The sequence below is a fragment of the Zosterops lateralis genome (assembly GCF_965231275.1).
Source record: "Zosterops lateralis genome assembly, chromosome: 7".
Lineage (NCBI taxonomy): Eukaryota > Metazoa > Chordata > Aves > Passeriformes > Zosteropidae > Zosterops > Zosterops lateralis.
The window spans coordinates 15,838,683-15,864,184 of NC_139767.1; the positions used below are offsets into that span (position 1 = coordinate 15,838,683).

A 25,502-nucleotide genomic window follows, 5' to 3' on the forward strand; every position below is an offset into this window, starting at 1 on the left:
AATACAAAACCTGAATGGGAGAGTTCCCTCCTTGCCTCACACACAGAGGATACTGAGCCAGCAGAAATCACACCCTCGTTCCCCATCACTCACAACACACACCTTTCTATAAAGCTTCCCAATTTGATGCCCCCCATAAGGATGCTCTCAACACTGTACTGTCAGAACGTCTTTGATATTGTTAAAAACTGCTCATTCTGGTAAAAAAGGTGCAAGTATTACAAATGGAGTTAACAGTGAAACTAGATTAAAGTTAGTTTGTTAATATGAACATTATCCCCTAAAACTAACGAGATGTATGGAGGTATGAGGAAGGTAATCGTACAACAGAAATCTTATTAGCTCCAAATGTCAACCATTCAACAGCAAATTATGTGTAAGTACCATGAAAACAGTGATCACAAATCAGACAAAATGATTCCCAGTAGGGGATATCCTGATAAACAGTTCAAAAAGACTTGAAGCAGTCTTGAAAAAATGAGCAGTAAGGAAGCCCAATGAAGTAGAAAGAATGTCTAACAAGAGAACAATATGGGTATTAGCTTAAAGGGCGTGTAGGTATCAGAGGAAATCCACATTTTAGTGGCAACCTAAGCAAATGAGGAAAAACACAGTGAGTCAGTGAGGCCATCTTCCTGCAGACCACAGCTCTAGCACTCAGGAGGTAGGACAGATCTTGGAGGAATAAACTGAGTCTATCAAACTAGTCAAGATAATGGAGTATCCATCAAGTATTTTTTGTCCTCCATACAATTTAGAACAACTTTATTGTCCCTGTTTCACTGCAAAATAATTTATAAATCAGTCAACAATAACTTAATACTTTCCTGTAACAAAATAAGCTTTATATTTGCAGCATGAAGCTTGGCAGGAATTAATGCTGACCCAACTTTGCCAGAGCTTATTATCAACACAGAAGTGACAGACCCATGTAGAGCAGTGCCATGCACACAAACTCTCTCAGGGGAACCTGCAAACCAATCCTGTTTGAAAATTTCAGGAACTGAGGCACACTCCTGCCAAACCACAAACAGCAGTTTGAGTCAGGTGCCCGTGACGAAAGCCCAGGCCAGAGTTACTTTGGCAAAGCACAGGTAACACAGGAACAGCTCATTATTCATTGTGAACAACCACAAATCATCATACACTGCTTGCTTTCATCATTTTTGTGGATAGGATTTCTCTGAAGTTTCTATGGCATGGAAGAAGAACATGCAGTGATGACGGACTCTTCATAAGCACCAAGTACTTGCATGCATTTTCCTGATATTTTAATTTCCCTGTGTTATTCAGCACCAGGGAAAAACTGTGATCCTTCAATTGCAGATAATAGGACACGACATCAATCACAAAAATTCCTTTGTTAATAAACCTTTTTAATCTCAACAGATACTTCATTGTTCTACCAATTGTGATTATCAAAGTATAATAGGTAAAAAGAAAAATTGACTGCAAGAGCTGCAATGAAAATGCTGATGTGACTATCACTTCTTCCTTCCCTAAGATTATTGATCTTAAATTAAAACTTCTTAATGCATCTATTGGGGACATTAAAAGCTTTCAAAGTTTGTACTAATTTCAAAATATTTGAATGGATTAAAAGTAACTGGCATTTATTTACTCAGTAGCAGACATCACGGTGCTGATTGTTAGCTCCCAAAGCCAGTTGAATAGTCTTCATTATCAGTTACTTAGTAATAAAAAAGGATCAGCTTTTGGATCAAACCTCAGAACATACAACTGCTTCCAACAAAACACAAGGCAGCAATACATTAATATTATGCTTATTTCTTTGCTTTCAGTTCTAGGGAAGGATGGAGTGAATTCTTGCTTCACATTATTTATTTTTTGGTTATTTTATTTGTTCCCATATAGCCTTTTCCATAAAATAAAGCTTGTGAAAGAATTTATAATTGGCAATATTCCAAGTATGGGTCTTGATAAATACAACTGATGTGTTTAGTATTTCATTCTGTTTTTAATTTGATGTCACTAGTTCAACTGCCCTTCTTTGCAACTCTGATATGGAATAGCAGTATCCCCAAATGGTGTGTGTATATTGAGTTTTGAATACCTTAATTAACTAATATTCAGATCTCCCTCCTTTCCCTAGATGGCAATGTTTTCACATGAATGAAAATAAAATCAGTACTTTTCTCACTATCCTCTCTAGGTTTTGAAGAACAAATTGAGATTTAATTTACTTCATCAGAAACATGAAAGACAGCACATTGAGTTCTTACTTTCAGCTAATATATCATTTCATGCTTAGCATTTAATCTAAAAGCACAGTGAAAAGTAAAACATAGTGCATTCAGTACCTGAAGTTGAATTTTTGCATCTTTGCTGACACTTTTTGTTCTCCATCGTCTCGTGACCCGCTTGTCTTTCTTTGAAATATCTACACAGTTAGCCTACATTACACAAACAGTTAAAAGCGACAAAGAGCTATTAAGTTGACACAAGCAACACAGACAATACAGCAAGTTAGTAAAGAATTGTAGCATTAGACAGGTACAAATAAGAAAGAAAGGAGAAGAACGCTGCGGCTGGGGCCCAAAATGGAGCAGTGATCAGCTGTAGCTATCCATACACTTCTATAAACACGGGGTACAATTACAATTAGCTCCTTTAGCAAAACTACTTGTACCCTTTCTTTTAATGGGTGCATCATATTCAGGACATGATCTTGAAATCCTCATGGATTTCTGTTGTGGTACTACTCAGATATTTGTACAGACAAGAAGATTCATTAAAATGAAAGAAAGTATTTATGATTTAGGATCTGCCATGCTTTCTGGTAAGAGGAAAACTCACCCTGAACTGGGCAACAGTCCAAAACTTGGGACCTTTGTACTATGTCCCCTTTTCTAGAGCATGCAACTTCATCTTTGAGGGTCTTTGGGTCTCCAATCCTTAAAAAACTTAAAATGTTACCTTACTCAACACAACAAAAACTCTTTAAATACAACTTCAATTTATACGTGTTCTATTGTAACCATGCTCAGTTTTGTTCCACAAATTACTTAATCATTTGATTTGTCCTATTCAACTCAAATACTAAATACATCTTAATTACTTGTTTATACCTGTAACAGAAACAGTGTTACACAAGATTAAAATAAACATATAAGATAGGCATTCCATCCAAGATTCTATTATTTCAGAAAAACATTCTGAGTTAACAGACAACACCTCTATATTTCCCTTAACAAAAAGAACAAATACTTCAGTGTAATGATTCATATTCAAACGTATTTACCTGCATGTCTGTGAAATTTGGTGCTGACTGAGTTCTCTGTAGTATTTCTAAATTTTGAAGAAGTTTACTGAGTTCCACAAGGTTAGACTGACAATGAGCAAGATCTAACAGATACAAAATAAAAATCCATTAGGTGTTTCAATTCAGACTTTTTATTGCCATGGCATCCATTGTTAGCACTTAATTGCATTATAAAAGTTAAGTGTCCAAAGCCCTTGTAGTAAGGCATCCAAGCAAAAGTTTTATTTTCAGATATGTTGGACACTTGTTATTTGTATAGGAGTCAGGAACAACTCTGGACCACAGAAAGTGATCATATTTGAACAATGATATCCAGTAAAATAACACAGATTGTTACGATAAATTTTAAAAGCAACAGCCCAAAACACACAGAGAGCAAAGTGCCCATCACCAGGTAAAAGTTTCTAATTACCTGAAGAGCTACTACATGTTCACGTAAAGATGCAACTTAACCATTTTACTGACAGGACTCTCTTACATCTACAAGAGGTTTTGCTGAAAAAACAAGGCATGAAAAGAAAGTCTAACCTTCTGCACATCTGTCCATCTCTTCAGAGTCCTGCAACCAGGCTGCTACTTTACTCTGACCAGTAGTGCAGGTGACAGGAAGGCTGTTACTGCAAGGTATAGGAGGCTGCCAGGGGAAGTTATTTTGTTGCACCTAAAGCATAATAAAATGCTTACATTTACTGTGGCTACATTGCCTTGTCAGTGTAATGACTATACAGCTTCAGAATAGAGACCAAAAAATGCATTGTGCTTTCAGTGAAATCTGTGATTTGTCTCCATACTTCCAAAAGACACAGATTTTTCAGAATAGCATGTTGAAGAATCAAACCAAGAACCTCACAAGTGGATTGTGGTCAGTACCAGTTAGGAAAGCTGTTGTTTAAGGGCAAAAATATAATCAGCAAAGAGACAGATTTATACCTGATGACAAAGGCTAGTGCAAATTGTATGGGTGGTGAATACTTTGCAAGATCTCTACAGCAGCATATTTTGATGAAGTAGGGCTAAATTAGACAGCATTTCAGCTGGTTTCAGCTGCACACCCTCAGAGCTTTTTGCTGGCCATCGGTTGCCACAGTGGAAACTCCTGTCTTATTGCCATTACAAGAAGAGCCCACTGGAACTGCCCACAAGCGAGCCACAAGTTTTCAACCAAGAAACACTGCACACCTTTCCATCTGACACGTTGGCAGCTGGTGAAGACTCTGTAGTAGATGCTGAGGGGAATATGTGGAAGCTGGCATCCCTGGGAGATCTCACAATCTCATTCTGACGGTACAGCCGGTGGTGCCTCAACTTTGAAACCCATGCATCAAAGGAATCCTGTGATTTCACCTGGAGAAAAATTCACCATCAAGAAAGCAGCCAAGATACTAATTTTCTGCACAATCTTTTATAATTTTATTTGTTTCTACTGAGGATGAAAACACAGTACATATTTTTACTTTTTACCTTTAGGTGGTAGATGTGTTCTTCTGTGTCAAGATCTATTCTACGAGCCTTTTTTTTAATAGACATGACTGATAAACCAACGTCAATGCTCCCATGAACCTTTCCTTTCTGGATCTAAAATCAAAAAATCAGGGTACAAATTTAGAAGTACCATGCACTTTTTCTATATATTTTACAGAAAACTGTTACTGAAATGGTTTCTCATTTTATAAATATTTTAGGATAAAGCCATATTAAAAAATAAAGCTGCACTAAGACTAACCACTTAATCAATAATTATATTTATAGTCAGATAAAAGTATCTCACAAAAAGTGCTGGTACAAAGCTGACTCCAAAGTTTATATGTGTTAAGGGGTGCACACCAGTGCATAGTACAGGTAAGCGAGAAGCAGAGAAAATTAGGCAGTACTTGACACCCTGCTGCTACAACTTGATAGTTATTGGTATCAGATCAAACTAATTTATTGCTATCTTTTACATCTCTAGAGCACATTGTTATCAATTCTTTGTCATATCCACATATGTCAGAATAATCAGCTCTGACTGACATAAAAATAGAAAAGAAAAATACATGGTGAGGTTAATCTCTCAAGCAGCTTCATTCAAGAAACTACTTTAGGTAATTTAACTTATTTCCACAGAACTAAAAAAGGTAGAATTCTTGAAGACATAAGCAAAATGTTACATGATTTATCTTCAAATTCATCAACAACTTTCATGTGTGTACTTTCATAAATATGCCTAGACTGAGTATGAGCAGACTGAACTTCATTAAAAGTTTTAAAATCTTCAATTCCACTTACATCAATTGGTGACTTTGAATATTTCAACATTCCATTATCCAGGACAAAAAACCTCTGCAATGATAAGAAAAAAATCCAATAACATTCTTTCTTAATGAGCTGATGCAATTTAAACTGTGTACAACAATTCATCTGGAGAAGGATTACTCTGTAGCAATTAAGGAATGTTTGGGGGTTGGAAGGAGAGGATAAATACAGTATTAAATAATTTTCTTGCTTGTTTTTTGACAACAATTATCTTCTAAACAAAAGAACCTAGATTCTCTTTTTTCAACATTATGGTTTAGGTTTATCTCAACAAATTTTGATAATGAAGGGTATTTTTTTTCTTTTTCAGTTTTCCAGGCAATGTAATAAACTCTGTTAGAAAGAGACTGAAGGACAAGAGAACTATATCTGTTTCTTCACTTTGTTCCTGTTTTTCTTCCTACAAAAGTTGGCCACACTTCAAATTAACCACCTACCTTCCCTATCCAGAAACTGAGCAGTTTTTCTCAGAGCAAGATCTACATCTCAAAAGGAAGACCATCTGAAAGACCCTGGTCTACCAACCAAAACTCTGTGCCTTATGGCAGACCTCTACTCACTGAAGTACAGATGAGATTCTAACTCATGCTGAAGACATCTTTTCTAGTGTTAATCTAGGTAATACAGGTATTAGTACCAGAGCAAATTTTTCAGCATTCCCAGCAACATCCCCAGGTCATAGGGGGCTGATGTTTTAGGTGTTAGTGATACAGGGTGAGCCATGGCATTTTCACTGACATGGTTACCAGGCCTAACCTGGTGATAGCTGTGCTACTGCTACTCCTTTATTACGCTGAGCAGTTCCGACTTAGAGCAGAGAGCAGAATCCCCTGCTCACATTGCATTTATCCCTCAGTTAAACCTTCCCTAGCTTGTCTGTACCAGATGATTCGAGCTGCTTTGCAGTCAAGTTAATGCAGACTTTGGCATATGGCATAAAGCCTAGCAGGAAATGGCTTGAAATGACATTCGCTAACTTATGTTCATCATCACTAACTTTAAAAACACGCAAAGTAATAGAAAATAATTCCTATTTTTAGAGTATAGCCTAAAGCATTAATCTATGTTAAAAACCCAGAACACAGCAAAATACTCCACTTGATTCTCAAAGCTGCTGTGACATGGGAAGGAAGGACAATGGTTTCCTTAGGTAAACCTGCTAAATTACCACAAGCAGGGTCAGTAGTTAGAAAGCAGAAAACCCCCCTCCAACATGGCTCTAGAAATTGTGTCAGTCACACAAGAGATGGTACCAATATCTCACACAGGGTAGGAAAACCAGTGCTTTCTCTACCCCAGCTGAAACCAGCACACCTGGAGATATAACTTCTTCACTAAGATGTCACTAACAAACTTTATAAGAACACGATATTCATGTCATATTGCTCTGTCTATTTAAGCCGCATACACAACAGGATATTATCTTTCATCATCATTTCATTCCAAAGCACACTGCACTTCAGAGAATAATAAGTTCACCAAGTTGCATACATTATACCTGGTATGCTACTAAAGAACATTCAGGACTGTCAAAATACAACATGCAATGTTCAATAGACAAAAGATGTTATATATGGCTTTGGTAGCAGAACACTAGCACAGCACATGCTGCATTTACTGCCTCTGAAGTTCCTCACTGGACTCTCAGCACAAAGTATTGTTATGGAGACTCTAAGATATCCAGGCCAACATTGGAAAAAAAAAAAATTATTAACAAACCCAAAGTTTCAAAACCTAAGTTTAAAACCTATAGCTCCCAAGGTGAAATGTAAGGCAGAGTAGAGAGGGATGCTAAAATGTGAAGTTCTTAATCACATTAAAAATTATCTACACAGGTAACGGTTCTAAATTCATCTAGATTATCAGTAGTGATTGCCTTTACAAAACTGTGAAAGTTGGACTCCTCTTGCTCTCCTATAAATTAGATCCTTAGCAAAACAGACACTTGGCGAAATAGCAATACATTAATATAATGTATTTTAAAAGCGTGCAAGCAGCGGTTTATTCCATAAATTCTTATCTAACTCATTAACTGATTTTTTTGAAGAGCCAGATTGATTTGTTGGGGGTTGGGGATTGGTGTGCTTTTTCATGTTTCAGCTATGTCAGTTTGAAATCAATTAATCTGTCTAGACTAAATTCAGGTAGTGCCTCAGTATCTGGCTGCTGAAACTATGAACTCTAGTGAGGTAAAACAAAGCAAAAACATTTAACATAGATGAGCACACAGCAAAAAGGGTGGTAGGCTTATGTATAACTTAGTACAATACCCAGAAAGAAGAGACAAATTAGGAAAAAAGCCGTAATTTATACCAGTAGGGACTGCATTTGGACTCAGACCTAAGTAAGTTCCACAGTGTTTAGCAAGAAAAAGAATAATGTTAGTGTTTTCCCAGAAAAAACACATGTACAGCAAATGATTTCACTATCTTTTGTAGTAAAATGCATTCTGTCCCAGAAAATGATTCGACTATACCTATTCTACTATACTTTTGTACCCTCAGGTACAAAAATACAAGTGAACATCAATACCACACATTTTGTTGCTAAAACAGGGGATAGGAAATGCAATTATTGTGGTATGAAATAGAGTTTGTGAATGCCAGGTGTAAGACTAACAAAAGGCAGAAACATGTATGGAGATATGTGCCCAAATTAACTAAACAGAATCAGGAGATCTGGGATTGAGTTTTGGGGTGTTCCAAGGATTTTCTAAATAGAGAGATCTTGTGGCAAAAATACGTAGTCCTGCTGCCTGTCCACAATGAAGATTCCAATCAGGAGGACAAAAAATTCAAGGACAAAGCTGAACAAATCTGCTCAGTCAGCAGACCCAGAGGGGAATGCTCTCTTGCATGAACACTTTGGATACATGGAAAAGTCCCTCAGCTCTCCTCTGCTGTGTAACTTCAATGTAAACTCAATGCAACCTTAGAGTACACAGCTACACTTTGTTATAATGTATTGGAAAGAAGAAAAGGGGAAGTGATTAAACCTCTTAAACACAAGGCATCTGCAGCGTTATTTACAAATTCCATCTGGATTTAGAATACAACCTTAGGCAGCAGGGACTGTGATTTGAGAGCCATGAACTGTGTCTGCAAATTAATTCTGCACACAGGTGGAAGAAATAGTCATACATCAAAATCACAGGTATTTATTTGACATCCTGATTTCATCTAGACAAAAAAATCCCAACCCATAAAACAAGGTAATAACCTTCTGACTGGTTTACGAGACATTTACCTTGTGCCAACCTTTTAATGGCCATTTTCTCTTTTTCAGCATGAAACCTTCATGTTTGTCTGGCTTCTGGACATTGGTCTGGCCTATTTTCAGACCTTCTATGATTTCCCAGCTGTCAGGTTCCTGGTAAAAACATGAAGACACATTAATTTTGCACACACATGGTGAAATGTGCACTTAAGAGTGGCACAAATTCTTCAATGCAAGACAAAGAGAGGAGCCAGGATTTTAAATCAACCTATTTAGGTACCAAACTACATGGTCACTATATTATGTTCCAGATGTATCTCAATTAAAACTACTCAATACAAACATTTTCAGATATCTAACCCTTACCAGGCAAGGTGCATAGTAAGAGTGCCCTCTGTGATATTTCTTAATCATAAAGAAATTTAAATTTTCTAATCTTTAATGTACAACCTACACTGGTTCTGAATGCTCCAGTTTTTCCCCAGAAAAACTAGCAGAGGATGTTGCTTTATTGTTGATTTTGAGTGTAGCTAGTGATAATCTTCAAAGGCATTTTATGACAGAGTTTCACTTGCTAATTGAGCCTTCAGAAATATGAAAAAGGATTTTCTTTTTATTTTCCTGCATTCATTTTCACTGTATTATGAGAAATTTATAGGAAAGCTAACTAATTTTCTCTCTAGAGAAAAACACAGAACAGCATCATTTGAGATACAACCAGTTGTATGCCTCTCATGGAGCCAATTAAAGCATATTTCTGGTACATATCACTTCCTTTGCATGGTGACTGGTGCAGCTCAAGCCAGACTTAGAACGTAACACAGTGAACAGGTAAAGAACAATATTTTTAAAGAGAAAGAGAGTCATATTTTCTCTTGGAGTGTATTTCTATCCTCTTGCTACTACTGTAATCAAAAGAATTCTGCACCAGTTTAAAAATCTCTTACTGCCAGCTTCCTCATGCTATGTTTTACTAATTATACCTTACAAAGCTGTAAACTTGCATTTTCTCAGTTGATCTGTCATAACTCCTAGCAATGTTATGAAAAGTTAACAAGAGAGGAAGGAGGTCATATAGCATCAAACATTTAAAGGGAAAAAAAATTGTCTCCATATTTCAAACAAAACTGTTCAGAGCCAAACACTGTCAGTCTTTCACAACACCAGCAAATAAATTACACAGTCCTGATAACATCAACATTACTATTATGAAAATATACTTGCAAAAGTAACAGCAAATTTCAAAACTACAATTTCCAATAAGGCCTTAGTATTTTGAGAAGGGTGAAAAGCTCTATCTCAAATAATAAATACTGCAGAAAATTTTAATAGAAATCTTCATTCAGCTTAGTTTCCCCTGAATAACTATAAAATAATTATCCCATTGTCAGTTAACCCGCTACTCAAAATCACCTGTTTTTACTTCCCTGTGTTTTGTGTCAATGTTCTATTTCCATTCTACAGAGGGAAGCACACATGTATTATTTTTTCCCTACAAGGAAGTACTTGGCACTTGAGTGGGACAAATGAAACTCTAAGTCCCCTGGGGTGAGCAGAGAGTTTCTGCATCTCTGCCAACTGATTCTTCACCATATTGATTTCTCCTTTAGATGATCAGCTGCAGGCATAAGTCTTTTATCTACTAGATAACATCAGTATTGATTAATTCTCAACTAGGAATTACACAATCTCATATAGCTATTCATTTAAACAAAAGGCCAGATACAGAGGGATAAAATGAGCAATTATTAAGTGCAGTGTGGATACTTGACTCCTGCTGCAGCAGTGCTACAAGCTGTTCCTAAAACCCCCCTAATAATCCTAACTGTGCCTTATCCCACAGTTTTGGTGTGTTGAGATATGCATAATACAAGGGCCATTATGAAGGAGAGACAAAAATGGGGAAAAAATAGAGTGAAAGTGATACATCTAAGAGTCCTCATCCAAGGCCAATTCTCAAGTACAGCAGCAGTACTTTAGGACTTCAGTCTTTACTTAGGGATTACATGAGAAGCAGTCCTGTGCAAAGCAGCACGACTCAGGGAACAGAACCACAGCTTTCAGTCCCTGGCTCTGCACATCCCCCTTGTATGGGGATTAAAGGGAGCCACTACCAACTGCTTTCTCAGCTTTTGACTGCAAAATATTTATTTTCCACATAAAAAAGGATAAACCATTTCATTTTCCCTGGATGAACATTTCCTTTCAAAAATTGTTTTACTGGGTCTGTGTCAGAATTTACACATATTTAATTTCAGATTTTTCTTATCCACTAAATATTCCATCACAGCACCCTTACCTTTTCAGTAACAATCTTACTTTTGCATATGAAGTATCTTAAAATGAAGCTTTCTTTATGTGAGATTAATCTTGTTTGGAATCACTTATTTCAAAACTGAGTAATTTACCCAGAAAGAAGTTGACTTCAAAACACCACACACAAGGCTTCACCTTTTATGAGGGTGATGTCACCACTGCAGTTGCATCCTTTTCTTTGCCTCAGGAAAGAAAGTTTCAGCAAGAGCTTTTAAATCTCAAACTACACGCAAGGGATGTTATTAGGACATTTTTTTAACTAATATTTATTGGCAGCAATTTTAGATTTGGATATGATTCACTCTACCTTAATAAGAAGATTGAACTAGAAAATTTATCAAAGTCATAGAATCATATCATGTCCTGAGTTGGAGGGATCCCACAAGGATCATCAAAGTCCCTTCTAGCCCCATATTCTGTAAAGTAAAATTTGTTCCTGGGGCTATCCATATTAAAAAAAAAACCCACTCAAACTAATCCTTAATTTTGTTAATATCTACTAAAGATTTCTGGCTCTTCTTACACCTCAATTATAGAACAACAAGCTCCAGACTGACTCACAATATACCCAATGGCCGAATCATACAAAACACTGTCCTTGAATTGTTAGTCAAACTACTTTGTAGCTCTAGACGGAAACTCACTGCCCAGACTCCATCCCAGGCTTTTGCTTACCTTGGATAGAGAGAGATGATCACTGTCAAGGAACTGCTTGCTTAAAGAAGGGTCTGTACTTCCTGAAGAAGCCTTTCGCTCCAAAATATGAACACTCTAAAAAAATAATTAAAGACAACATCAGGGCTCAAAACATACAAAATACCACTCATTCATTACTTAAATGGACAAATGGTTTGCCTTGAGAGATCATATACTTCTCTTCCTTTATTACTGGGTTTTTAATTTATTACTCTGTTTAACCTAGAAATGATGGTAAACTAAAAAAAAGCCAGGAAAGACAAGTAATGACTCTACAGAGATTCAAAGAGCTCCTAACCATGTTTTCTGTTAATATACAAGACACTGAGTGCACATATTGTGCAGTCAGCACTGCCCTACATTCACTTTATATAAGATACTACTGCGTCTAAAATATTCATTATCACACCTTAACGTTTTGTTATTGGCTTCTCAGCTGAGATTAAGTAACTCACTACAGGAATGCTTTTAAATAGATTACAGCTATTAACAAGATCAGTTGCTGTGTCTGAGCTGATGGGCTTGCTGGTGAACATTCATGGAACACTGTGATCTTAAACCATTGCAGCTGTTTTTACATGACAACACTATAAAATTTTATATCTTCAAAACATTGTAATAAAAATGAAATACATAATGTCACAACTAGTCCTGAAATAACTGCTGTTCTTAAAAGGCACCTTAACATGTCTTTCTATTTTCCAGAAATGTTTCACTCCTATTTTGTAAAAGAAAAAGCAATTTTGATACAAGAGAAGTGACCACAATCCTCATGCATGGATCTGCATTTCATTCTCTGGTGAAATTAAGCTGCATTTCATACTACTATTTGCTAAGAATTCTACCACAACATGTCATTAGTATCTTTTTGGCATAAAATAAAACTACTTCATTTCCAGGACATGCAGCACAATGACAAACTTGCAATTGCAATTACCCTCTGAGAAGCATATGTTTTTCTCAACTGAAAATGCCAATTAAGTTTTGTTCACAATTAAGCTTCTTTACATTGACATTTACATTGGAGAAGATATTACCCAGGTACCACCAGCAGCAGAAACAATCAGGGAATATAAAAGCACATACAAATGGCAAATAAATTCTTTACAGAAATGGTAAATATTATTGTTTATACAAGTGATTAAGTAAATAAGGACCATAACCAAACTTAATGAAAATAAACACAGCTATTCATTTAAATGCATCTGTGTAACACAGACCATATCTTGCTGCAGAGCAATACACAGACCTTCATTGTTCTCTTTGAACTTGCAACTGTGAATAAGAAAATATGGCGAGTGTCTCTGTTTTCAGTAGAGATTAATAAACATCCCTGCCACCTTGCAATAATAATCAGCATTTATGTTCAGTTACTTTTAATTAAATTTTACAGTGAAGAATGTGGAAAAGCAGCAGTATTACGTTACTCCAGGGCCAACCAGCAAAAAGCTTTGTCATTTATGCTTTAAAAACTTCTGCTTTATCAGAGGAAGCTCAACCTATTTATTCAGTCCAGTATTTTACTAGTCAGATGACAAAAAAAATGTGTATGTATGTAGCACAAGTGTCTGTGTTACATATAAAATAATTTAATAAACTAGTTTGAGCTAAGAACCATAAAGTTCATAATGATAAGCTTTCTCATCAAATAAAGGAAATGTTACTTATGTACACAGTATGACATTTTAACAATATACAAAAGGACCTAAATTTGTTCCTCCAAGGAATATTAAAACGTCTCTTGATTAGCATAATCAGGATGATTCCCAACTTTCTTGTCAGTTTTGTCTGGCAGGCAGGAATCCATCCATCCTGGGATGGAGCAATGCCTAACACAGATGTTCTGAAGGTCTCATATGGAGCAGCTGGTGCAGTTTGTTGTTACATAACTGCAATTTCATTTTTGTACAATATTTAGAGAGGAGTAGCCCAACAGCCCTTAGCTTGTCAGATTTCCAGTGACATTTTCAATTACATGATTTTAAGTCAAGAAGGTTTTATGCCTCTTTTTTTAAATTAGCCTTCAGTCATTACAGTTCCACTTCAGTTGAGAAATACATTATTAGCCAGCAGCATTTTAATGAATGCTGACTTATTCAACTATTTGTTTGAAAATTAGAAAATGAACATCTTTTAAATAAAATTGCCTTCTTTACATTCCTTACTTCCCAGAGTGTTGGCTTGTTGTCTGTATATGTTTGCTTTTCAATTCTCTTTACTCATGGCCACAATTACACTGACATAAGATCATTTCTTTATATTTGTGACATGTCTCTAGCATAATATTAGGAGACCTTACTTGGTACAAAATGTTTTCCATTAAGATGTTATTTTTCTGCAAAATTACAGGTAAAAATCACACAATTGCTTGACATCTTGAAAAACAGCTAATTTTACGCTGCAAGAGTTTAGTCACTTAGAATCAAAGTAACAAAAATTATTTAAATCTTGACATTATTGTCAAGGGATTATTTTGCATTTTAACATGAAAAATGGAGTTGGTAAAGTAAGCAGTAAAAAAAAAGCTGATAAGAAGGAAGACAGAGGCAGATCAATACAGCTTTTGGGGTTTATTTATAATCAAATCAAAAATTTAATAATAATCCATTAAACTAGGGATATCAGTCAACCTGGTATTCTCATTCCTCTCATCCCAAAAATACAGACAGACAAAATCAGCATCTGCCTTGCTGCATTCCAGACTCCCCTCATGTTTCACGATTACTTATGCATTATAGCTGGTTTCTCTTGGAGGAATATGCCAGCACTAGCGAATTCCATGTGCTCCTGAAAACTAATTCAACAGAATTACTAGTTTAACTCAAATTACTGTGTAATTCCATTGCTAAAATCTTCATCCTAGCTACAATCTTTCCTTCATCTTTATGATTATCCATAACATACATTACATATGTGACACATACCCCTAGCAAGTCAAAATAACCCTAGTAAGCCAATATATGGGGAACACAAATGGTTGTTCCACCCAGCTTTTTATTCCCTTTTTCCCAAAAGACATGAAGGAGGAGAAGGAAATTGATGGAAAAAATAAAAAACCCACCATGATGTTGCATCATATTCTCATATTCTCTAGAAGGCAAGAAATGGAAAACATGTTTTACAATATCCTGCCATGTATCTTGCCAACTTCTTTTCTCACTTCGGAGTTCAGTGACTCATGCAGCTTGTTGTCCTAGTTTTGGCTGGGACAGAGTCCATTTTCTTCTGAGTAGCTGGTATAGTGCTGTGGTTTGGATTTAGTATGAGAACAATGCTGAAGGTACAGTGATGTTTTGGCTGTTGCTGAAAAGTTCTTACCCTAAATCAAGGAGTTTTCAGTTTCCCACACTCTGTCAGTGAGGAGGTGCACAAGGAGCCGGCAGGGGCATGTCCAGGACAGGTGACCCGGAGTGGTCCAAGGTGTATTCCATGTCTCAGAACATCAAGGACAGTGCACAAAATGGGGGAGTTGGATGTGAGAGGCCACTCACTGCTGGGGGCTGGGCTGGGCCTTGGCCTGCAGGTGGTAAGCCATTGTACTGGGCATCACATGCCCTTCATGTGTTTCATTTCTTTCTCTCTTGTTCTCTTTTTCTATTACAGTCATTATTGTATTTTATTTCAATTATTAAACTGTTCTTATCTCAACTCTCAAGTTTTACCTTTTTTTCCCTTTGATTCTCCTCCCCATTCCAATGCCAGGGTAGGTCTCCATCAGACCAGAGGCTGAGGACCCTAGCTTTTATTTACTGATTCTGACTTCCCAATAAAACAAAAGACATTCAACTGTTTTCACAGGAAAGGCAAGGAAAGAAAGGAGATTTTGAGTAAGCAGAGACAGAATAACCAGCAAAAGACAAGTCTGACACTCATACCTTTCTGAAACACAGCAGAAGTTGTATGGTAGACACAGATTTGATGATACATGCCAATTTTTACTACCTTCTAAACCAGCAGTAATACATGCCAAGTTAAACTGTAATATTTGCAAAGGTTGTATTATTTTCAAGGTTATAACCTTGAAACCTGCTTTTTTCTTAGGCTGATACTCAGCCACCTCTGGCTTTCCTCTTGTTAATATTGGAAGAAAGACAAATTCTTGAACACAATTGTGAGAGAAGAGTGAGTGCAAAGCAAAACAACCATATCTCATCAATGTATTTCTGCATTCTAACTTCTAGCACATTTTTTAAACTTTATAAAGCCGTCACGGTCCTATTCTTATCCTCAGTCTTTTGTATTGGCACTGCTCCATAGGTGTTTTCAGCAATCTCAGCTATCAACTAAATGACAAAGGAATACAGAAATACTTGGTGAATAGCAAACACAGCTACTATATTTTTTATTCTTCTAACACATGTTCATCTTGTACAGAAGTGTACTTAAGAGCAATATTTTCTCTTTGTAACCTTTTCACTGAAAGACAAGTATATATAAGGTGCAGTTCTGTAGCAGATGACTAATATCCAGGTAGGTATGCCTACTTCTTTCCTGGAATATGCAAAGTAAAGCCTTCTTGTGTAACAGAAATGTCAAAGATTTGTTAGCTCAGGAGCTCTCTGCCAGCCCTTTCCAGAACTCCAGCTTTGTATTGTACTTCATGTCAGTGCTTTTAGGCTCTGGCAGCAAGGAAGCCTTTGCTTTTCAAGGTACTTTTTGACAAATTCTGAAGACAAATAAGCTCTTGCTCTCATGAAGAGCTTCTTGGAGGGAATCATTAGCACAACTGCACAAAGCAGAGAGAGCTATCTATCATTGTAACAGAAACCCTCCTTTTGCCAGAACAACTAGCAAGTCACAGCCCGGCTGTTAATGACAATCTTCTCCCTTTGCACTTACCTTAAGATGGCACAAACAGATAAATTTACAGTATATGACAGAGAGAATTCAAACTGAAGCTATTGATACAAAGCTTTTTTATTACTATTGAATAATCACAATTAAAACGTTTGATATTTTGTTAAATAGTCTCAGGCTAGCAGTTCATTTAAATGATGCTGAAATAGTTTAAAAGAAAAAAGGGGCGAAAATAAAATTACATGCACAAAAGAAAATCATTCCGTGATGTGTTAATTTTTTTTATGAATGAAAATATTCTAGATGTGAAAGGGAGTCAATGTTAACACAAAATATTAAACTAAAAAGCTGGACCTCTCTTTAAAAAGTGCAGAAGAAGGTTCAGAAGAAGAAAGACCTTTCTTCCTGTGACTCATTCACTTCTTTCTGTAAGCTACTTACTTAGCCTTTCTCAACATCCTTTATATTTGAATATACAGAGTACAAAAATATAGGAGATAGGAAAAAGAGAGTTTCAAAAAATTTTAATCTGATTTTTGTTTTACATGAATTATTATTCTACTAGGGAAAAAAAGTTTTTATGTAATCCCTTCATTTTCAATTCCAGGGTAAAATATTTAATAAAAACAGGAAAAGAGAGGTGTCAGAACAGCAAATAGCATTACTGAGGCGCACAGTTATTCTGTCTAATACAGTTTTATATTTTGCATATGGATAATCTCCATCACACATGGGTGTCTGGAAAACAGAAGCCTCCACATCATACCTGTCATCACCCTCCCTCTCTTCACTTTTGTGCCTTTCCTCTCCACTGTGGAAATGAAAATACAATCATGCTTCTCTTTCTTCTCCCCCATTTGTTTCCCAGAAATCCTCAATGGCACTTCAGAAGAGTTGCACTTTTTCCTTCCAAATTCATGTGTGTGCGCGCGTTGCACTTTGAGTTTTTGTATTCTCAAGGAAAGAGAGATATGTAGGACATGTATGCATAAGGGAAAAACAAGAGACAAGAGGAATGCAAAAGTGACCATGTTCTGAAAACGCCACCTTAAATCATCTGTCATAATTTGCATGGGTAATTAAGCTTTTATGAGAGCAATTTCCCTGGTTTTGTAATAGAAGATAGCTACAGGCACCATTTCTAATCAAATTGACATATTTTTAAAAAATAAATCTTTCTTCATAGCCCACATCTGAACTTTGGCACTCTCCATAAAACCTGTAAAGCACTCCTAGAGGTAGGATAACAGAGATAGCAATGTTTATGGAGCTCAGTGAACGTGTACACACAGCCCCCTGGGACAGCCTGGTATGAATGCTAACACTGTCTCTCCTTGACTGCTCCAGACCATTTTATTTCCTCAAAGCTTTAAGGCCAAGTCTCTCTTGGGAAGAGACAGCATCTCCATCTATTAATCTCCATGTCTGTGCTCCGAATCTTGTCTCTAAATCACTACAGATATTTCCAAGAGCAGGAGCAGTCATGATCCAAGTAGCTCAAAATACAGACTGCAGAGGCACATCCCGTGCACATGGACAGATGTGCTTCTTCTGTTTGCTGTCTATCTCTCAGGTAAATTCTAGGCCGAAAGACAGGCACAACATGAAGGACATCTGCTGTGTGCCTGCAGGCTAGTTCCACACACACACAGGCAGCCTGATGCACCCAGGTGCACTGGGATCCTGGGCATGTCCTGCTGCCAGTACATGCCAGCAGCCTTCCCACAAGGATTCCCAGCGCAGGAGATTGTCTCATACTTTCAATGCACCCAACAGCATCACTACTTGAGGGTCTGCCACACTCCTGGGATCAATCTGTACCCATTCCCTCTAACTCCCACTTGCAGAGGTTCCTATCCCATCCCAGACACACCTGTCCAGAAAACTTCACTTTGTAAGTTTAGCCATCTTCTGACTGTGTCTAGTGTAGCTGTTCACTCAGCAATCCTATCATTTAAATGATAAAAATCTTACAGGTCTGAGATTTATGATTTCATTTTTAAAAAGTGCTATGGCAACATAGCATTCACATGAATATTCTACAACTTTAAAAGTTATATTGCATCAGACATTTTGTAAGACACCAAAGGAAGACCCACTATCTTCCAAACCTAAGGAACACTTCTGCACAAGAAAATGAATGCACTTTTCTATGAAAAGCACAAGAAAAAAAAAAAAGTTGTAGAGTAGCAGCAACTAATCAATTTAAAAAATAATTGCATGTTTTTGCTAACAATTTTGCCATTTCATTCTTTGGCTCCCTCAGAATATTTGCTTGCTCCAGTGAGTTGTTGCTTTTAAAGTACTCAACACTTCCTGCTCTAATCCTGCTTCAATAGTTTAATGTGAAGAAAGTTAATTAGGAAAGTGAGCAAAAGAGAATTACATCACTGTAAAAACAGTACTTGGCATTTAGTAGCCTCTTTAGTTTGAAACTCTCAGAGAGATTAATAATTATTACAAAAATGATTCTCACTAACTACTGCAAAATTAAAAGGCTTCTAAAAGTCTGTGCTTTGCTACAGAGCAAAGCTAGGAGTACAGCTGCAAGTTCTCAGGTCTATGTTCTATATCTACATCCTTGCCTTTCCGTCCATCCTTGCCCTTCTTCCTTTAGAAGTCACAGAGAGACAGGAACAAGTGCAATTTACAAGTAACCAACAAGAATATTTTTCTCAGATGTCACATCGGGCTGACAGCAGTGAGCAAGCATGTAGGCTGCTACTCTCCTTCAGAATAAAGAAGGTACATAAATGGGCTCAGATGTCTCTTCCACATGGAATACATTCGGTGATATCACATTGCAATCTTGCATGAGCAGGATTGTCTAAGCGTGTATAAAATGGAGATACCCACCTCAGGAAACACTAGTTTCAGGACACTACTTTGACAATTAAAATACAGTGGTTGTAAAAAGCTAAATAGACGTTTTTCAGTGCAGACCTTTAGGCAAGACCAGAGCCTGGGGAATGATGCTCTGCTTTTAAATTTCATGGCCAGGTAAACATCTTCAGTCAGCCCAAACTCAGTCCTTTGTGAAACCCTTGGGTACATCTCTTCTATTAGTCAATACTGCTTGTACAGAAGGGAAAAAAAACCAACCCAAAACAAACAACAAGCCATATTAAAACCTGAAAAGCAGATTGCTGCTCTGAAAATCTTTTTTCCTCTTCCTTCAAAGCCCCTACCTTTCACTCTTTACATACAGCTAAAAGACAACAGTCGTTTGAAATATAAAAGCTCTCCTGGTACAAAGGTGACCATGTAAGGCTAAATGCAAAAGACTAAAAGCTTTTATTCTTTTGAGATGGCTGTGTAGGAAAAGAACCAAGGATCTGTTGAAAAAGCAAACTGGTAAAGAAAAACACAAAAATAACAAGAGAACAACTGATCCTCTTTCCCCTATAAAAGACCAAAAAGAAAATTAAGATATTAGAAGAGAAATCCTCACATTTTAAATAGAAAACATCCATTTCCATGTATTAGCTAGCCTTTAGATGGTGCTCAGAAAAGTCAAAATCTCCCCTTTGTTCACAGTTTCAATATTATTTCTCTCCTTCTGTATCACTCCCTCAGTTTAGTAGCCTGAGGTCAGGCTCCAATTTGCCAAACTGCACCTTATGATGTCTTTACCTCTTTCTTCTCAGCACAACATTACTACCCACACATTGCAGAGAATATGCAATGTATTACAGTCTGCCTTATGAGCTGCACACTTAGTCAATAAATAAAATACAGACTATTCATAAAGAACTTACACTGATAAAACTGAACATGCAACATATGATTTTATCAAATTCAGCTCTACTTCTAAGAGTTGTTAGTTTTTCCTCCACTTTGCTGAGCAGCAGTATATAGCTACCCTTTTCAGAGTTTCCTAAGGGATGAAACACAAGAATCTACCTAGTCAGTATGGCCCACAAAAACTATTGCTGCTCCCTTCTGATGTATTCCTTATTGAGGGCATAACAACCACCTTTCCACCCTGTCCAGTACAGGGGTTAAACAAAAACAGGTTATTTCTGGGCCTTCTACTGTCTAACCATCCAAATTAAATATGGTTTTAACAAAAAGCAATGACAAAAATCTGAAATCAGCTTTTTAGTTATTGCTGGCTTCATTAGTCTATTCATTTAGCTATTACTTAGTCATGGAGCCTGCAAATTAGCAATGTCAAAGCTTTTGCTGACTTCTAATTCTCTTAGGTGATGTATATTCTACAAATAAAAATGCTACATTAAAATGCTAGCATTATATACAGCACAACATTTTCCACTCTCCCTGAAATGATTTATCATAGTCATGTTCACAAGCATTCAGTCTCCTGCACCATAATTTATTGGGAAACTGTTCCATACTTGCTGGTATAACTTTGACAAGAATTATGTGATGAGAAGGTTTCAATCATTAACCATCTAGAATATCCAGTGTTATCCTCACATATGACAATAAAAGCTACATTGGCACTTCATGCAGTCACATCACTTTCCATATTAACTTATATTAACCATTTGGAAGGGTGCTTTGCCATTAGCTCCTCTGAGGAGACCAAGGAGGCAGCAAGATAGAATTTTAAAGCCTTTTCAAAGTAAAATCCAGTATCCCCCGAACCAAAATCCCCCACCCCTCAGCTATCACTGTGTTTGGGCAAAAGCCCATGAAAACCAAAACATATAAAAATAACACCCCAAGCAAGGAAAGAAATTAAAACCACAGTTGTTACAGTGGACGGTAGGATGAAGTGGATGTTTTACTCTGCCTACATGCAGAGAAGAAGAGTGCATCATGCCTCTTTCCCTAGGTACAGCACCACTGCAGTTCATGCTGCATTGCATGCTGCAGCTCTGCTTCTTTCTGCAGAAGAAATTGCTCACTCATTCATCCTCCTGCCTTTAACACTGAAAGAACTAAAGCAAAAAAACAAACACCATGGAGTAGCCCTTCCAGTCCACATTTACATGCCTAAGTACATTGTTAAGCACCATCACACTTTACAGGATCCTCCGGATGCATCACGCCATCAACATTTAGAGCATCATTTTAAAATCATGCTTCACGTTTCTGTGATCAAATATAGACTTGAAGTTAAGCATCCATTTCATTATAATGACAGGTATACCTTGCTCTGTACTGTTGCTATGGTAACAGATATGGTAGCCATTAGATTTATGGAAAAATGCATTCCCAAGAGCGGTTTTTTGTTGAGTTTTTTTTGTTGTTTTTTTCCTAGTTGTATGGCTGTGTCAAACTACCTAATTACAATGAAAACTCAGAGAACAAGCTCTTAGCTGAGGCCAGCAGCTCCTATGGTCTTGCATTTACCTTCTTTGGGCTGAAAGGTGGGAGATAAAATACACACACACTTTAAAAAAATGATGTCAAACTTCTTGCTCCACATGGAACTAATGAAAAATTAAAAGGTTATATCTTAACCAAGACTTAATTTACTAAATACAGCTATCCAAAATCCCGTACACTGCAAAAAGGAAAATATTTATCACCTAGGAGAAAATACTTTTTGTATTTTTGAATTTACTTAAGTAATGAAAATTATTTAAAAATTCCAAAAAAATTTCCTCCCTGTTATTAAACATACATCAGAATTCTTCTCCTGATTTAACATTTTAAAAGCACCTTGTAGTGAGACTATTTACATTCAAAGTTGTAAATTTTACTGTTTTCATTAAAAATTCTTGGGTTTCATAATGTTCTTAAGAGGTAAGGGAAGAAACCTCCTCAGCAGCAGCTGAGAAAATACTATCAGAGCTGCCATACAAGTAGCTGGGAAAATATTCCTAAGCCAATGATTTTTATTTGAATTTTTTTAAAATTATGTGCCACTTTTTCATGGATCACAGTTTTAAAATATGTTTCTGTTCTAACCAATTTTTCTGCATCAACCTTTGCATTTTTTAAATATACATGTAAGAACTCATCTGAAATCTCGTAGATAGCTCTGCTGTTTTCTGATGTTCTCCCACTGACATGGTGGCCACATTGTACACCCAGCCCTCAAAAAAATCCCACAGGAAACCAAGCTGTTTTGTGGGGAATTAATAGTGTTTTCATCTCAAAGAGATCCTGGAGAATTACATCCACAAAAACAAGAGTCTCTTAAAAATGGAACTCTATCACATCTGGATTAGTACTCTATGAGGTAGTACAGTCAATGTTAACTTGTAGCAAAACAAATAATATTTAAAACATTAGGTGTCTACAGAAAGGATGAACAATATGGTGTTTAGATTGAATTATCACTTTCTAAAATGATAATCCATCTCTGTTGTTGGATTTCAAAAAGAGATATTCACAGACCACACAAAACAACTTCAAGCAACTGTAGGATCATGCTGCCAAAGAAAGCACTTCCCCAAAGACTTCAGAGCATGTTTCCTACTTGTCCATGAGATTATATACTGATCCTGTTCCAGTGCTGTAAACAGTGCCTGTGTTGCTTCTAAATCTTTTTCAAACCACTTTAGGAAATGGAAAAAGTAAATTCAAAAAAATCAACAATTTTTGGTTATAGTGCTATTATCCAATGCTATAAGCAAACAAATATTGAGCTAACCAGAACTAACAGCCACATTACAGGAATAAATGTATCATGCCACCAGACGGTACAAAAAACTAGACTATTTCCTTACCTGCCTCCTGTCTCTCTGAGATGATGATGATGAGGAGGCACTTCTATGGGATGGAGTGGATGTTTTATGAGCTGGAGATATACTCTTCTCCTCTGAACTCATCTTTGCAGCAAACTTGTATTAATGATCTTGTGCTCTTATCACTCATGGACAAAAAGGCAGGGGATAGTCTTCTGCATCCTTCTGTTTCACAGTTGATGGATAGCCAAAGAGGAAGTCAGTCTCAGCTGAACTGCACCTTAATAAAGAAAAATGTGACAGAAAGAGTGAATGAGCATACCCTTGCTCCAAAGTAGCTCTGCAGCAAAGAAATCTGTTGAGTATTCAACACATCTCCCAGTCTTTTACTCCCCTTCCCAACAACTACCCAGCACAAACACAAATGCATTATTCTGTCTTCTCACAGAAGATGAAAGTGGTACTATTTTAAAAAATCCCTAAGGAAAGGTTTAAGTAACTTACAGCAGTTCTCAGGCAAACTTTACAAACACTTGATAAGGGGGCATTATCCTGCATAATATCATGACATTATCAAATAACTCCTCTACAAGTTTGTTTGTTGCTGTTTTTTTAAAGCAGGTCCCTCTCTCAAAAGTGGTGCCCTCACCTGCAGTATCAGAGGCTTTATTGAAGCAGGACATGCATGGCTGGGGGGGTCACTTGGCTGCTGCCCAGGGCTCACCCATCCCAGTGCAGGGGATGTTCACTGTTTACTCAGCCACTGCTAGGTACATCATCCCTTTACAAATACCAGAAAATGTCTCTCGCTTCTCCCCACCTAAACCTTTATTTTCCACCCACAAACAGAAAAGCAGATACTTAGAACAGCACAGAGAACATTTGTGTCAGTAATTGTCAAACACCACCTGTCAAACCCTATCTAAATGTTGCAAGTAGATCATGACAGTTCAGGAACGGAGTTACACTTCTCCATGTTTAACAGATCACCCTGATCTTGCTTCAGTTGACTGATACAGCATCTGATCTTCCATTAACCTTGGATAAAATTGTTCCTGAATGAGAAGTTAGCTTCAGGCAGATGACATATCTCCTCCACTGCCCTCCTAATTTTGAAATAGTGCCCTTCCACATTCACTGTGCTGACAGCACACCAAGGGTCAGCACAGCACAGCTAGCTGCAGATGGGTGTGGAGAAAGGTGCTGCCCTGCACCATGTTAAATCAGATCAGGACAAAAATACATTAACTCAGACATGACTGCACACTCAAGAAATGATGCCATATTGAGGACAGAGCTCTAGCTTCTCCAGACACAAGGGAGATCCATGGAAGAATATCATCCTGAGCCCAGATACTCACACAGAGGCAGCTAAATAATTATTTACATAGAGCTACCAGCTTCTGAATACTGCACCCTAAGAAGCACTCTCCTGCTGGAGCCAAGACTTGTGATGACTTGAGACACCTTTTCTGCTTGCTATACTAAGGGAGAGTGGAACAACTTCACTTTTAGAAGTTACCAGTACTTTTGCAAGTATGAATATCATCCATAACTTATGAATGAACTTCAATCTCCATCAAGGAGTCTCCCATAGAATTACAAATCCATATATTATCCACAGAGTCCATACAGCAGCCCAGTGACAGGAGTGGGAGGACTTGGCTGTTCCACATTCCCTGAACATCTTGGAGAATTCTGTGTTCTTTTCAGGATAAGTTCCTGCAAGAAGAAGCCTAAGAAGATGGGTTATGCTAGAGCTGCCAAAGCCAGATACAACAAGAAAAAAGGTTGCAGGAAGAAAGAAACAAGCTGCACAGCACATTTGTTTCAGAACTTCAGAGAGAAAAAATAATGAAGATGAACCCAAAGAAAAGCTTTTTCTTCTATCCTAGCATACCAAGGGACTTCTAGTCTAGTTTAACAGCCTTTTCAAATCCTACAAATGTATCAGGAAAATTTTAGTCAAAGAAGTGTACCAACAGGAGTATCTCAAGGTCTATGCAATTTTAATTTAAATCAAAAATAAAATCACAAAAATCAGAACAAAAATATAATCCTGATTCACAGAGCTGTGCAGAACACTTGAGTTATTTGATAGGAAATCTGCAGTCACTTTCAGCTATGAGGTCAGAGTAGCCTTCAGGCAAATGAAAATCGAACCCTTTTTAAAACATCTCATCTTCACTCAGTTGACTCAAGTGGAAAAATTTATATTTAGTAATAGCACAGAAGGACAGTGGTCTGGCACTTCAAGTGTGTTCTGAAGGCTCTCAGGAAGGAGTAGATGCTTTTGT

The 25,502-nt window shown here is 37.1% G+C and overlaps 1 protein-coding gene across 4 annotated transcripts in view; it reads right to left on the reverse strand.

Annotated features, from left to right (window-relative positions):
* OSBPL6 (oxysterol binding protein like 6) overlaps nt 1-23,349 on the reverse strand; it is a gene marked incomplete at its 5' end in the record, with an annotated part of 46,499 nt that extends 23,150 nt beyond the window's left edge. For 3 of the 4 annotated variants that reach the window (XM_083865832.1, XM_083865830.1, XM_083865829.1), the window contains 9 exons: nt 2,322-2,414; nt 3,263-3,366; nt 3,812-3,944; nt 4,463-4,627; nt 4,745-4,858; nt 5,549-5,602; nt 8,822-8,944; nt 11,783-11,878; nt 23,248-23,349. In XM_083865832.1, coding sequence (XP_083721958.1) covers nt 2,322-2,414; nt 3,263-3,366; nt 3,812-3,944; nt 4,463-4,627; nt 4,745-4,858; nt 5,549-5,602; nt 8,822-8,944; nt 11,783-11,878; nt 23,248-23,349 — 984 coding nt within the window. The remainder of the gene's footprint in view (nt 1-2,321; nt 2,415-3,262; nt 3,367-3,811; nt 3,945-4,462; nt 4,628-4,744; nt 4,859-5,548; nt 5,603-8,821; nt 8,945-11,782; nt 11,879-23,247) is intronic. The other variant, XM_083865831.1, reaches the window with a different exon arrangement.
* Between the last annotated feature and the right edge of the window lie 2,153 nt (nt 23,350-25,502).